This window comes from Pongo pygmaeus, chromosome 18, assembly GCF_028885625.2.
Source record: "Pongo pygmaeus isolate AG05252 chromosome 18, NHGRI_mPonPyg2-v2.0_pri, whole genome shotgun sequence".
Taxonomy (NCBI): domain Eukaryota; kingdom Metazoa; phylum Chordata; class Mammalia; order Primates; family Hominidae; genus Pongo; species Pongo pygmaeus.
The window spans coordinates 70,140,775-70,155,125 of NC_072391.2; the positions used below are offsets into that span (position 1 = coordinate 70,140,775).

The 14,351-nt window shown below is 45.8% G+C and overlaps 1 protein-coding gene across 2 annotated transcripts; it reads right to left on the reverse strand.

Annotated features, from left to right (window-relative positions):
• Positions 1 to 895: 895 nt before the first annotated feature.
• Positions 896 to 14,121, reverse strand: CHST4 (carbohydrate sulfotransferase 4). Of its 2 annotated transcripts, none has more exons than XM_054454965.2 (2): positions 13,929 to 14,121; positions 896 to 3,520 (listed from the first exon to the last, which is right to left on the reverse strand). In XM_054454965.2, exon 2 carries the CDS (start codon positions 3,500 to 3,502, stop codon positions 2,342 to 2,344), a length of 1,161 nt encoding a protein of 386 aa, XP_054310940.2. In that variant the 5' UTR covers positions 3,503 to 3,520; positions 13,929 to 14,121; the 3' UTR covers positions 896 to 2,341. The 2 variants fall into 2 exon arrangements, with proteins under 2 accessions (XP_054310940.2, XP_054310941.2); XM_054454966.2 differs by having other exon boundaries at positions 13,746 to 13,962.
• Positions 14,122 to 14,351: the final 230 nt, after the last annotated feature.

A 14,351-nucleotide genomic window follows, 5' to 3' on the forward strand; every position in this document is an offset into this window, starting at 1 on the left:
GATACACATATAAAAATGAATTTAGACCAGAATTGTCCAATCAAACTTTTGCAATGGTGGACATTATATCTATGCTGTCCAATACAGTAGCCACTAGCCTCATGCAGCTATTGGGTCCTTGAAATGTGGCTAGTGTGACTGAGGAGCTAAAAATTTATTAAATTTTAATTAACTTAAATCTAAACAACTACTGGTGGCTAGTGGCTACTCTATCGGAGAGCACAGATATTTTCTTCAAGGGTGTGGCTCTTAGATTCTGGACCTCATTGGATATCTCAGACTTGGAATGCAGGAAATTTAAAGCTGTTCTAAAGTGGATCTTGAATAAGACTCTGAGACTTCTGTGTGGCTAGTCTCTTTTATTGTATCAGGATGGGGTGATCTTTTTGGAGAAGGACAAGCAGGCATCACATAGGGATGGCTCATAAAGAGGTTGCTAACTTTAAAACAATTCAGACAGACACTGGACTTTCAGAAGGGAAATCAGCGGTGGTTGAGTCTACCACTGTCTGTTCCCTCACTGGCCCTCTTCACTCTGTTCACACCGTCATCTGCTGTTCTGGTCTTATTTTCAATGATGGGAAATTTTAATCTGACATTGTTTAGGAGGTAAACATTTGCCTTGTAGAGGCAAGCATTTGCCTGGGAGATCCTAGGCTCTTAGGAGTTTTTAAAGACTTGGACATCAGAATAAATTAGCTTCTTTAAAGCCAAATATACATTAACTTCAACAGACCCAGCTAGGGAAAGTAGCCACTCAAGTATCTCAGGCAGTGGAGAAACTCAATCACTACTCGGCCGAATGGAGTGCGAGAGTTCTGACCTGACATCCTGGAAGCTTTATGAAGCTCGTCAAAAGGTGGAAACAAAAAGAAAGAGAAAATGACACAATCTCTCAGACTTGGACAAAGTGAAATATTTAAAAAGTCAGGACTCAGAAGTCCACGGAATTCCAGACATATAGGGAGCTTCTTTCTATTCTTTCCAACCCAAAGACAGCACCAGTGGCAAGAGGAAGTGGCATGCATACTCTGCATTTGTGGAAGAGTCACCTTTCTTGGAGCAAGAAGGCAAACAGTGTTGCTGCCTGGCGCAAGGTGCGCTAGTGCCAGGCTAGCCATGGAAGAGTCACCAGAACTCCAGCCCCCATACTGGTGGATTCTGATTCTAGCAGATTTGAGGTAGTGCCTGGCAATCCGCATTTTTTAACAGGTGAAATTCTATTGTAAAACTACATCTGAGGGCTCCTGCCAAGATTGGGAGTAACAACTTTTCTTATTAGGAGAAGTGGCCAGGAGGAGCTAAATAGCACCAGTCATACTAGAACTGAGGTCCTCTGGCTGAGGGATCAGAGTAAAAGAACTCTCTGCCCAGACCCTAGGGGGACACATATGGCATTATCACAACTTATACCTCACACAACAAAGAAAGGGCTTAGCTGCTGATTGTCTATTTTCCACCAATTCTTAAGAGGGTATAGACTTAGTTCATCATCTGAAACCAAACATTATCTTAGCAATTTTCTGTATAAATCGGTGATAGATAATAGCAAAGGTGTTTTAAAAAACCAATAAAGATGATTACATCTATTCTTAGCTTAGGATCGCATAAGAATGAACATTTACTGCTAATAATTAAGAAGCATAAAAAGGGACATTCTAAACAGAATCTTATTTTGGAATTTTAGTATTAACAGATGGCAGCTTCACAGGTCAAAATCTTCTATGTGATAGGAAAATGCAGAGGGGAAGTGATATTCAAATGCAGCCCAGGCATCCTGTGAACTTAAGAGCTTGCTCTTTTGTGCAGAGATTTTGTTTCATATTTCTGATTACCAATAGCTGTGATGGTCAAGCTCACAAGTAGGCATCCAACCTTGTTCCCACTTCCTTCCTTGAATCCACTGGGAACTCCGAGCGCTCAGAATTTGCATCTCTGTGGAAAATGCTGGTGAGCTCTTTGGTGAAAGATCCATTCCCCATTGGGCAAGATGTGGACAGGGAGGTTTATGGATCAATTCCACTGATACTGTGTCGTGCTTAATAGGCCTCCAGGCCACAAAGTCTCTGAAGTCTGCCAGACAGGAAGATCAAGAAAAGAAGAGCAATACCCTGTTTCACTGGTGGGATGTGCTGCTCACATAAGGTTCCCGAGTCTGTTTTCTAGACACAAGCATGGACACAAAAGTCCTTCTGCTTGAGCACGTGTGGATACAACTCACACTCAGTGTGATACCCACAGACATGTAGTTAAGGCTCAGAGATGTAGGCAAGGCTCAGAAGCATTCAGAGAAAAGTGACTGAGGCTGACACCAGGTGGCGGCAAAGCCTTCTCAACTCTCTTAGTGGCTTTGCTTAGGGACAGTCCAGGTAGACAGAAGATCCAGCAACAGGTTTCTCTGTTCTTGTTCAGATCTGACTTGGCGGTAGCCCAGCAAATTCATGGCATCGCCACAGGCTTTCTGAAGTCGAGAAACCTTTTCATAGGGCAAAGACCAGCGCCAAGCCTGGGAGACATTAAGGGCATCCCTGGCATTTGTGTGGAAGGCGTGGTCACCCATGCCCTTGCCTCGGGTGATGTTATGCACCCAGGTCTGAAGATGGGGCAAGAATTCCAATCCCACGAATTCATACATTCGGGAAGTCTGGGCCACAGGGGCTCGAGCCAGGTCCTCATAGCGCATGAGCAGGTAGCGTTCCTGCAGGGCCTTGGGCAAGGACTGGATGGTCTTGTAGATCTCCAGCTGGCTTTGGCAGATTACCTGCATCACATAGTAGGGTTGGTCCTCCTTCTTGAGTTTTTGCTCATGCTGCCCCATCACAATGCGACTGTCAATCATGAGATCTCCCTTTGTGTGTTCTCGGGAACGGAACACGGCCCGGGGGTCCCGGACCAGGTGCACGATATGCAGGTTGAGGGAGGGGTCTTTCAACAGCGGGTAGAGGGACTGCAGGTTGAAGAAGCGCACCTCCTTGAGCACCACGTGGCTGTAGGAGCGGCAGGCCTTCTCCACCACCTCGAAGGGCTGTTGACTGCACAGGAGCCTGCAGTGAGCCCGGGGGATGATTTCATCGCGTGGGATGATGTCACAGGCAGGTGCAGAACACAGGGCCCGGCTGCCATCCCACTGGAAGAGGCTGGACTGTCTCCGGGGACCAGGTTCCATGTAGGCATCAAAGACGCTCATGTCGCACAAGAAGACAGCGCGTATCAGATCCCGCACGGCCATGTGCAGCGTCCAGGCAGTGCTCTGCTTGAAGGTCATCCACACGTGCCAGGCAGGCTCCATCAGGTAGAAAACATCTGGGTGCTGCCCAAAAAGCTGCCCCACAAAAGAAGAGCCAGAGCGCCAGGAAGACAGAACCAGCACGTGCATGCCCTTGGGCTGCGCCTTCATAGACAGGGAGCTGATGTTGTGGCTGTACATGTGGAAGAACAGAGCCAAGATGGCCATCTGGAAAACCAGAAACAGCAGGAGCTTCATTTTTTTAGGCAGTAGCATTGTGCTGAAGTGGAAGACCTTTAAGGAACAAACAGAAAGGGTGGAGTTGGGCTGCTGTTTTATTGTTTGCCTTCTATTCCCCTTCTGGCCAAAGCCACCTGCTCTCTGACCCCCAACCAAAGAGCAACATGGAAAGCCAGAGGATTCCTGCCAACAGTGGCGCCAATCCTTCTCCAAATCATTTCCTGTCCCTTACACTTAGTGTGTTGATATGTTCTCCTTCAGGGTCTTTAATTCCTCCTTCCTGGTCTTTCTAAACCAAGCCACCTTGCCCATTGGTTTACCAAAAATATCTGAACTCAACCATATTTAATCAACATAAGGAAATGTGTCCATCATGGTGCCCTGACGACAAGGATGTCTTCAGACAGGCCACACAGGGGAGGCTTCACCTCAGTCTGACTCAAGTCTTGGATGAATGCCTTGTGATTCCTGCAGAGACAGAGGGAGATAAGCTACCTAGTGAAGAACTGCCTCCAGGCCACTGCTTAGCCATCCCTCCATCATAAGGGAGACTGCAACCAAGACTGTGTCTCATCTCCCTCCCTCACTGCAATTAAGCACAGGACTTTCCACTCCAGTCCCTCAAAGGATAGGGCTGCAGGCTGTACAACTGCTTGGCTTTAGTTGGAATTGTCTCCTCAAAGTTAGAGCCAGGTGCTCATGGTGCCTGTCATCTATTTATCTGCTAGCTGGTGTTTTGCCATCAGTGTAGAGTGAAAAGTCTACGTCCAGCACCTGACCTCATCTGCCCATTTCTCACCTTGCCCTAGATAGCAAATCCTTCTGATTTGGTGTCATCCCATGGGACCAAGGCCATGGGGAGTTGATCCAATGTTGACCTTGTATCTGTGTAGGTAATAAACTATCTGAATCTATTTGAGCTGAATTAGAGTTATTTGAGCGATTAGTGTCTCCTTACCTGCCAACTCTAAGAAAGCGTGGCAGGGCAACCTAAGTGCTACAGATCTCAGAGCTGTATCACTCTCACTGGGGACACTTGTGACCCATGAGTCCCACACTGCTGCTTGAGGCATGCTTAATTACGTGGGACAACCTACTCAGGGCAGCTCAGTGAAGTTGGGCAAGTGTGTATGACATAACCCTAGGGAGCGCCATCCCATTAAGAATTTAGATATTTATTTTCAAAATGTTTTTTGTAGGTGATAGTAAAGTATCTTGTTCCAACAAAATAAGTATATTAAGGCCAGGTGCAGTGGCTCACGCCTGTAATCCCAGCACTTTGGGAGACTGAGCTGGGCAGATCACTTGAGGTCAGGAGTTTGAGACAAGCCTGGCCAACATGGCAAAACCCTGTCTCTACTAAAAATACAAAAATTAGCTGAGTGTGTTGGCACATGCCTATAGTCCCAACTACTTGGTAGGCTGAGGCAGGGGAATCGTCTGAACCTGGGAGACAGAGGTTACAGTGAGCTGAGATCACGCCACTGCACTCCAGCCTGGGTGAAAGGCTGAGACTCCATCTCCAAAAAAACCCACAAATATAACAGAACAAAACAAAAAATAAGTATATTAAGATGGTTTTCCAGTTGATAGACAGTAAATATCTAGAGAAAGGGTCTCACTTTGTGATTCGTACTGTCTCATACTGACTGATGGCAACATTTTGCAATCAGGGCTTGCTTCGTGTGAAAGGACCACGGTTCCCAGTGGTATGCTAGAATGTTATTCCAAAGGATATTTTAACCTCCTTCCCACATGACTTTGTCATTCTGGGTGACCTTCTGACATAAATAACTATTGGGAGAGAGAATAGCTATTGCACATTGTAAAATATTCATAGTAGTAGTAAGGTGTTCATTTGTATATCACCATGTACATGAGAAATTCTCCCTTCCAGCTTTAGTAAAAAATAGAGGCTAGATTTCCAGATGGTAACTGGGGCTGGATTTGGGGGTCAGCTATTTTTGTGGTGGCAGGTCTTATACCAATTATTTTAAAAGTTTTTATTTATTTATTATTTATTTATTTATTTTTGCAGAGACAAGGTCTTGAAATGTTGCTCATGGCTGAGCACAGTGGCTCATGCCTGTAGTCCCAACACTTTTGGAGGCCGAGGCGGGTGGATCATATGAGGTCAGGAGTTTGAGACCAGCCTGGCCAACATGGTGAAACCCTGCCTCTGCTAAAAATACAAAAATTAGCTGGACGTGTTGGCTGGTGCCTGTAATCCCAGCTACTTGGGAGGTTGAGGTAGGAGAATCACTTGAATCCGAAAGGCGGAGATTGCAGTGAGCCGAGATTGTGCCATTGCACTCTAGCCTGGGCAACAAGAGCAAAACTCCATCTCAAAAAAGGAAAAAAAAAAAAAAGAAAGAAAGAAATGTTGCTCAGTCAGATCTTGAACTCTTGGCCTCAAACAATCTTCCTGCCTCAGCCTCCCAAAGTTCTAGGATTACAGGCATGAGCCACCGTGCTCAGCGGGCCCTAAAAAGTCTTTAATAGGTAATAGTCACATGATTCAAATTGTTTTGAAAAGTATCTACAGACTCAGAATTTAAAACAAGCATTTTCTCAGATGCTGTATGCAGGAGGGAAAGGAGTGCCTGCCAGCCTGCAGCCCCGCCTGACACACCCCAGGCTTTTAACATATGTCACTGGGGAGGGGAAATTTTTATGTTTACTTAAGTGAAGTAAGGAGGTCAGTCAGAATGAAAACTTAGGTTTCCAGTACAAACCTATGGAGTTGTCATGTATTATTCTAGTTTATCATATGGCCTTGTTCTTTAGAATTTGTCACCAGGCTACTATAATAAAACTCAATTTACCAAATTCTTCAAGATTTAACTTGGTAATGAAGCTACAAAATTTATGAATAAGTACAGACTGCCCTCTTTGAACAGACTGTTCAAACTAAGAGTGGATCTAATTGATGAACTAGGTAAAAACTGGGGTCTTGCTCTGTCGCCAGGCTGAAGTGCAGTGGCGTGATCTCGGCTCACTGCAACCTCCTCCTCCCGGGTTCAAGTGATTCCCCTGCCTCAGCCTCCTGAGTAGCTGGGACTATAGGCACGTGCCACCAGGCTCAGCTAATTTTTTGTATTTTAGTAGAGACGGGGCTTCACCATGTTGACTGGGATGGTCTTGATCTCCTGACCTTGTGATCTGCCTGCCTCAGCCTCCCAAATTGCAGGGATTACAAGCGTGAGCCACCGTGCCCAGCCGGGAGGGAAAATCTTATGACAAGCACTTGTGCCTGTGAGGGAGGCCTGTACTCAGAAATTAGGAAACTTCTAGAGCTATTTGTAAACATGGGTAGTGATGTATCTTTAAAGGGGTCATAGTATTTTTCCAGAGGAAAGAAAACCTAAGAATTTTACTAGCTGACAAATCAGTCCCCTCTTCTTTATGTACTGACAGCTGCTATTTATCTGCTAGCTGGTGTTTTGTCATCAGTGTACAGTGAAAAGTCTACTTCCAGCACTTGACCTCACCTGCTCATTTCTCAACTTGCCCCAGATAGCAACTACGTTTTTTTTTTTTTTTTTGAGACAGATTCTTGCTCTGTTGCCCAGGCTGGAGTGCTGTGGTTGGTGCGATGTCAGTTCACTGAAACCTCCGCCTTCCGGGTTTAAGTGATTCTCCTGCTTCAGCCTCCTGAGTAGGTGAGACTACAGGCGCACACCACCACGCCCAGCTAATTTTTGTATTTTTAGTAGAAACGAGGTTTCACCATGTTAGCCAGGCTGGTCTCAAACTCCTGACCTCAAGTTGTCTGCCCGCCTCAGCCTCCCAAAGTGCTGGGATTATACAGGCATGAGCCACTGTGCCTGGCCTGAGTTCATTTTTTAATGTGTCTTTTCAGTTGCTTTATGTGTACACAAGAACATTCAAATGTGTATGTGTTCTTAATTTTTTTCCTCTTTAAAATGCAAAAAAAAAAAAAAAAAAATTCAAGTTATCTGTTCTGTGCTGCCCTTTGTTTTTAGTTGTCAATATGTCTTAGGGAGCATTCCAGGGCAGTTCGTAAAGCAGTTCCTCATTCCTTGTTGCTTCGAAGAAGTATTATATGGATTAACGACAGTTTATTTAATCAGTTTCCTCATTGATGGGCTTATGAGTTGTTTCCAATCTTTTGCCATTTCAAATGTTTCAGTGATGACCTTTATGTTCACACACCGTCACACATGTATGTAAGATCACACATGTATGAAGGCAGCCTTCATACTGATCAGAAACTATTCTCTACGTCCAGGGCTCCAGAGTCCTGCAAGAGTAGATTTTAGGAGAGAAATTGGGCAGCCACAAGGGAGACTCTTGGCATTTATAGCTTTCTTCCTGAAGGGAGAGCATGCTTTGCCAGCTCGTGGGTTTTCCTTGGAAGTCCCCTGAACCTTCTGGGAAGTATGTAATGACTCAAGCCAAACCTTGGGTGGCAATAGCAGAAAAACCCCTTATCTTCCATTCATAATAACAGTGCTTTTCCTCTGGATGTGCCAAAAAGATCCAATGAGGATCATCTCATCATCATGGCTGAAAATCACTTGCTGTACGGCAGGAAAATGTCAATGACTGGTAATTCCTGCCCTGTAGTCTTAGCCCTGTAGATTAGAACAGGACCAGCTAGGCTGGGCGTGGTGGCTCACGTCTGTAATCCCAGCACTTTGGGAGGCCGAGGCGGGCGGATCACGAGGTCAGGAGATCGAGACCATCCTGGCTAACACGGTGAAACCCTGTCTCTACTAAAAATACAAAAAATTAGCCGTGCATGGTGGCGGGCACCTATAGTCCTAGCTACTCGGGAGGCTGAGGCAGGAGAATGGCGTGAACCTGGGAGGCAGAGCTTGCAGTGAGCCGAGGTCGCACCACTGCACTCCAGCCTGGGCGACAGACCAAGACTCCATCTCAAAAAAAAAAAGAACAGGACCAGCTAAGATGTGCTCCTAGTTCTTAAAACTTGAGTGCAAGAGGAAAATGATTAGAAACTAGGCTATTATTGATCATGGCCCAAGGATGTCCTCCCTCCCCACAAAGACTGAAGAGGTGACTTTAGCAAAAGAGCTTCTCCTAAGGGCAATGTGAGTATGAGAAAAAGTTTGGAACAAAAATAGGAAGCAATGGAGCAAAACCAAAAAGAGAGGAAAATGAGAAGAACTTATCCTGTATACAGTTATAAGGAAATGGTGATAGAATTTTATAAGCAGGGCTTATAATTAGGAAAAAGCTAACATTTCCTAGGGATTAGGAGAATAGACCTTTCAAAGTGACACCCTCCCTCCCTCCATCCCGCTTGGAGCCAGTTCTGTGTCCTGTGTGGGGCTTGGTGACTCTGGGCCCTCCTTGCCTGCCAACTGCTGCTGGCCTGAAGCCTGTTTCCTCCCCAAGCTGGAGCTGGGCCTCTTAACTGCCCCCAGTTGTTCCCAGGTGTTAGTTGTCCACAGTTCTCAGGAACTCCCACAGAAATCCTCTGACTTCTTTTTCTTTCCGTGAGCACTTGCCCTGGGTAGAAAGCATAGCTTTTGTGAAGCAAGTCCCATCCCTTGTCACTGAGCCCCAAGACACATCTGGATCTAGACGACACACAATGGGCTGACCAGAGAGCCAGGGGATACTTTAGGATGTGTCTTGGGCAAAACTCATTTCTGAAGACTGTAACGAGCAGCAGAGGCAGATGCTCCTGGGCCCTGGCAGAAGCGAGGTGATGCGAGTCACCAGGGTGCTTCATGGAAGGAGACCAATAGTGTCCTTGAATTCCACTCTCCCATTGCCAGAATTCCCAGCTGCTTGTGTCTAGGGTGGCCTTTGACATCGACCTTTCTCTTCTGTCTCTCAGCATCTCCCCATGATCCATTGCTGCCAAAAACTATCTTTTTCATTTTTTTTAATTACTATTTTTTCTTTTGAGACGGAGTCTCACTCTGTCAGTTATCTCAGCTCACTGCAACCTCTGCCTCCTGGGTTCAAGTAATTCCTGTGCCTCAGCCTCCCAGGTGGCTGGGATTACAGGTGCCCACCACCGTGCCCAGCTAATTTTTGTGTTTTTAGTAGAGACAGGGTTTCGCCATGTTGGCCAGGCTGGTCTCAAACTCCTAACCTCAAGTGATCCACCTGCCTCAGCCTCCCAAAGTGCTGGGATTACAGGTGTGAGCCACCACGCCTGGCCCAAAATCTTTTTTTTTTCCTTTTTTAGAGTCGGGGTCTCACTCTGTCGCACAGGGTGGAGTACAGTGGTGTGATCATAGCTCACTGCAGCCTTGAACTGGCTCAAGTGATTCTCGATCCTCCTGTCTCAGCCTCCCCAGTAGCTGGGATCACAGGTGTGTCCAATCACACCCAGATAATTTTTTCATTTTTTACTAGAGACTGGCCCTCACTATATTGCCCAGGCTGGTGTCAAACTCCTGACCTCAAGCCACCTTCCAGCCTTGGCCTCCCAAAGTGCTGGGATTACAGGTGTGAGCCACCGCACCTGGCCAAAAGTATCTTTTTAAAGCACAAGTCTATCAACTTCCTGCTTAAAAATCCTTCAATAAATTTCCAGTGTATATGGGATTAAATAAACATCCCCACGCCTTGCACCTGGGGTCCTTCATGGCCTGGTCTTGATTTCCCGTCACTCGCCTCTGTTTTAGTGCCTTAGGCTCCCAACTTTCAGTTCTTCCAAACTTGCCCTGTTATTTAAAAGCCCTGAGATTTTTGCAGGACAGCTACTCTTCCTTCAAGAATCTGACCTGCCTTCTCCCTGAAAGGGAGAGCCTGCCTTCTCCCTGAAAGAAGTTCTGTCTTTTTCTCCTGATATATATTTTTTTTAATTTTATTTTTTAGACAGAGTCTTGCTCTGTCGTCCAGGCTGGAGTGCAGTGGCATGATCTCGGCTCACTGCAACCTCCGCCTCCTAGGTTCAAGCGATTCTTCCGCCTCAGCCTCCCCAGTAGCTGGGATTATAGCCACGCCCAGCTAATTTTTGTATTTCTAGTGGAAACGGGGATTCGCCATGTTGGTCAGGCTGGTCTCGAACCCCTGACCTCAGGTGATCTGCCTGCCTCGGCCTGCCAAAGTGCTGGGACCACAGGTGTGAACCACCGTGCCCGGCCCTCTCTTGAGATTAATTTGTTTCCCAGACCGTCTGTTAGCAGCCATCCCTTTTGACAGTAAAAGCCTGTATGGGTGCCTCTCTTTTCTCTGGGCCGCTATAGCTTAAGGGAAAGGCTGTATCTTATCTTACTTACAGGTACATAACAATTCTACAAATGATCAGGGCTCGTCTCATTAAACATTTGCTAAATAAATGAGTAAGTGAGTAAATAGATGAGTGTGGGCTCGATCTCCTGATCAAGATCGCACCACTGCACTCCAGCCTGGTCAACAGAGTGAAACTCGGTCTCGAAAAAAAAAAAAAAATAGATGAGCGTGGGAAGAGGCACAGTAATTGCTAGAAAGCAGAAAACCAAAGGAGCTCCTTCAAGAGAATGAAACATAAGTATCCTTTTCTGAAATGCACACGGACAGTCTTCAGCATCAGTGACTAAAATTTGGGTGATTGCATGGAGCAGTGAGCACATTGCCCATGCTGTCTCAGTTAGTTGGACCAAGTTACTAATAAAGTCAGAGGCATGGGTTAGATGCAATATGGCACAGTAACCCTTGGTCCAAAAAACAGTTACTATACCAAGCATGCATTAATTAAAACCAGGAGGGAAATTATTTTTCCCTTCCTGTATGAAAATTAGTTTTAGAAAACGTTTAAAAAATAAAAGCCTCATTGCTGGGTGACAGGCTACCTTGCTTGAATCAGCTCAGTTACTAGGCTAACAAAGCAAAAGCAAAAAACAAAACAAAACAAAAACAAAAACAAAACAAAAAACCTAACCTCAGCACATTCCATCATCACCACCCCAAAAAATTAATTAAAAAAAATGTTGCCCCAATGATGGGTGAGCGGTATCATCTTAAAACACAAAGGACAGCCATTTCTGAGGAGTCAGGAGAACCTTAGGATCTTGAAAACACCACTAAAGGGTGGTGAGAAGGGAGAATCTATGTTTGGTACAGGAACCACGAAGGTGCCAGATGGGTGACCTCAAGCAGCAGCTGATTAGAGAGGGCTGAATTATAGATGTCCCCCAAATCGGTACCATGTAGCCTTGTAGAGACAAAATGGGAAATTCTGAGGGGGAAAAAAACCAGATAGATACTAATTTAAGAAGTCTGGGTTTCAGCCACTGGATGCATTCCTAACTTACACTTCCCATGAGATTATGCCCCTTACAAGTAGAAATTAGATAGAGCAGAAGATACCTTGAGCAAAGAGAGAGAGAATGGGGTTGGATTGGGGAAACTGGCATCCTCACAAATAGCCTGAAGACCTGGAAAACCTCTGAAGCTAGGCACCTGGGTAAAGGGTGTCCATATAACAAACTCTCCCTAGACAGTGTCAGGAGGATTGGACCTGGGTCCCGCCAGGGCTGTATCACTAGTGCCAAGGACAGTGCATGGCACATAGTAGGTGCTCAAGGAACATCTGTCAACAAATGACAAGTGAACATACATTTGTACAGTGTTTTTTTACTATATGAGACCCAGAAAGGAAGATTGAGCAAGATATTATAAACCAAAAATAAAATTCTAAGGTCCCCCAACCATCTGAAAGGACTTCCTCCTCAGCCAGGACTCTTTTTTTTTTTTGAGATGGAGTCTTGCTCTGTTGTCCAGGCTGGAGTGCAGTGGCACGATCTCGGCTCACTGCAACCTCGACTCCTCAGGTTCAAGCGATTCTCCTGACTCAGCCTCCCGAATTACAGGCGCATGCCTGTAATCCCATGCCTGGCTAATTTTTTGTATTTTTAGTAGAGACATGGTTTTGCTATGTTGGCCAGGCAGGTCTCGAACTCCTGACCTCAAGTGACCTCAGTCTCCTAATAGTGCTGGGATTACACCCATGAGTCACTGTGCCCAGCCAGGGGTCTTTTTAAAGTTTAACCTGAGAGACTGTTTCAGGCCATGACAAGAAGTGGGGATCTAACATGCCTCATTATACCTCTCCAGCATTAACACCAACACAGACCTTAAGTCTGATAAGAAACATTTTACAACCTATTCTGTCTGAAGCCTACTACCTGAAGGCTTCCTCTCAGTTGCAGTGAGCTGAGATTGCCTGCCACCATGCCCAGCTAATTTTTTTTGGTATTTTTAGTACAGACGGGGTTTCGCCATGTTGGCCAGGCTGGTCTTGAACTCCTGGCCTCAGGTGATCCGCCTGCCTCAGCTTCCCAAAGTGCTGGGATTACAGGCGCGAGCCATTGCGCCTGGCCAGATGTATTTGTTAAATGTATTTGATTGAAGTCTCATGTCTCCCTAAAGTGTATAAAACCATACTGCACCCCGACCACCTTGGACACATGTTCTCAGGACCTCCTGAGGGCTGTGTCACGGGCCATGGTCACTCATATTTGGCTCAGAATAAATCTCTTCAAATATGTCACAGAGTCTGACTCTCTTCATCGACAATATTACATTTATTTTACACATAGAAAAGTATTTCAATTCTAATTAGAAGTTTCAAACTTATCCAAGGCCATGCAAGATAGACGTATCTTCTACCTTAGCTGATATGCTGGCACCATAACTTAATCATATTGCACATGTGCGTGGTGTTCCACATTTTTAAAGCCCTTTTAGCTGCAATTATGATAATGATCCAGTTAGATATTTTAGACAGTGATGAGACATTTCTTCATTTTTCAGAATAAATAAACTAAACTTTAATTGATTGGCTCATCCGGTATAAATAGCCTTTTCTGGATCAGAACCCAGGTTTTGGGGGTCCCAGGGCTGAGAGTTTTCAATGATCACACTGTCCCTCTCCTGAGCTATAGAAAACCTACGGCTCCTTGCACCTCCTGTCTTCCACTCCCCAGCAGAAAACAGAGGAAAAGCTGCAGGAAGTACAGAAATTTGAGCTCCAAAGCCAGGATCTGAATGAGTCAGTTAGCACCAGATGACCATGTACAAAATATACATCAGAACAGCCTGATCTGCTTTCTGGGCTCTTTTGGACCCATTTAGGGATAGAGCTGGTGGGGCTCGGGGGCTGCTGGTAAGCAGCTTGTGTTTTATTTTCCCCAGAAAATTCCCCAGATGATCTGATTTATCCCCTCTGCGCAAACCGCCTTCGCCACTGTAATCTCCAGCTTAGCTGCCAGAGGTTATCTGATACTCTTGCTCCAGCAGCTCTGGGATAATGGCTCTGCATTGGAGTCGTACACAGAAATTCTCTTCTTACCTTGTGGCTTGGGCTTCCCTGCTGCTTTTGAGAGGCTCACCGCTAGCCGGGCCGTGCGCTTTTCTCCACTGACTCACCAACTCCCCTCTTGGCTTCCTCCTCCTACTTGCTTTTGCATAACCGTCCCTACTCAGAGCACATTTCACTGTCCCTCCCTTCTGCCAAAAACAAAAAAGGACCCACCTTGCAAGACGGGCTTGAGAAAGCACTTGCTCCCAGGAAGCTGTGAAAGTAACAGCTTTAACACTGGTGAGACTCAAGGGGTGGGGAGACTGCTTGAAGTGGGCTGGGAGAAGCAAATGAGGAAGCATTTTCCCCCAGACTGGAGGCATCCTGGAATGTTGACTCCTGAAAGGCAACTGTGAAGGTCAACTCCCTTGGGGCGGAGTGGGGAGGTAGGGAAAAAGAGAAAGAAAGAGAGAGAGAGAGAGACCCAGGGAGCTAGTAGATGAGGCTGATAGGGAAATTTCATGACACTTACAAGCAGAAAGGCTACAAAATCTCAAACCTGATTCCTAGACCTTGTTGTTATCTCCAAGGAGAAAATGTGAAAGTTATTTCTTGCATTGCACCTGCCTGCTCACTCCACCCTGGGTCTAGGGAGGT

What these genes read in the sequence shown, in the direction of transcription:
- CHST4 (XM_054454965.2), bottom strand. Translation starts at nt 3,502, where the DNA reads ATGCTACTGCCTAAAAAAATGAAGCTCCTGCTGTTTCTGGTTTTCCAG.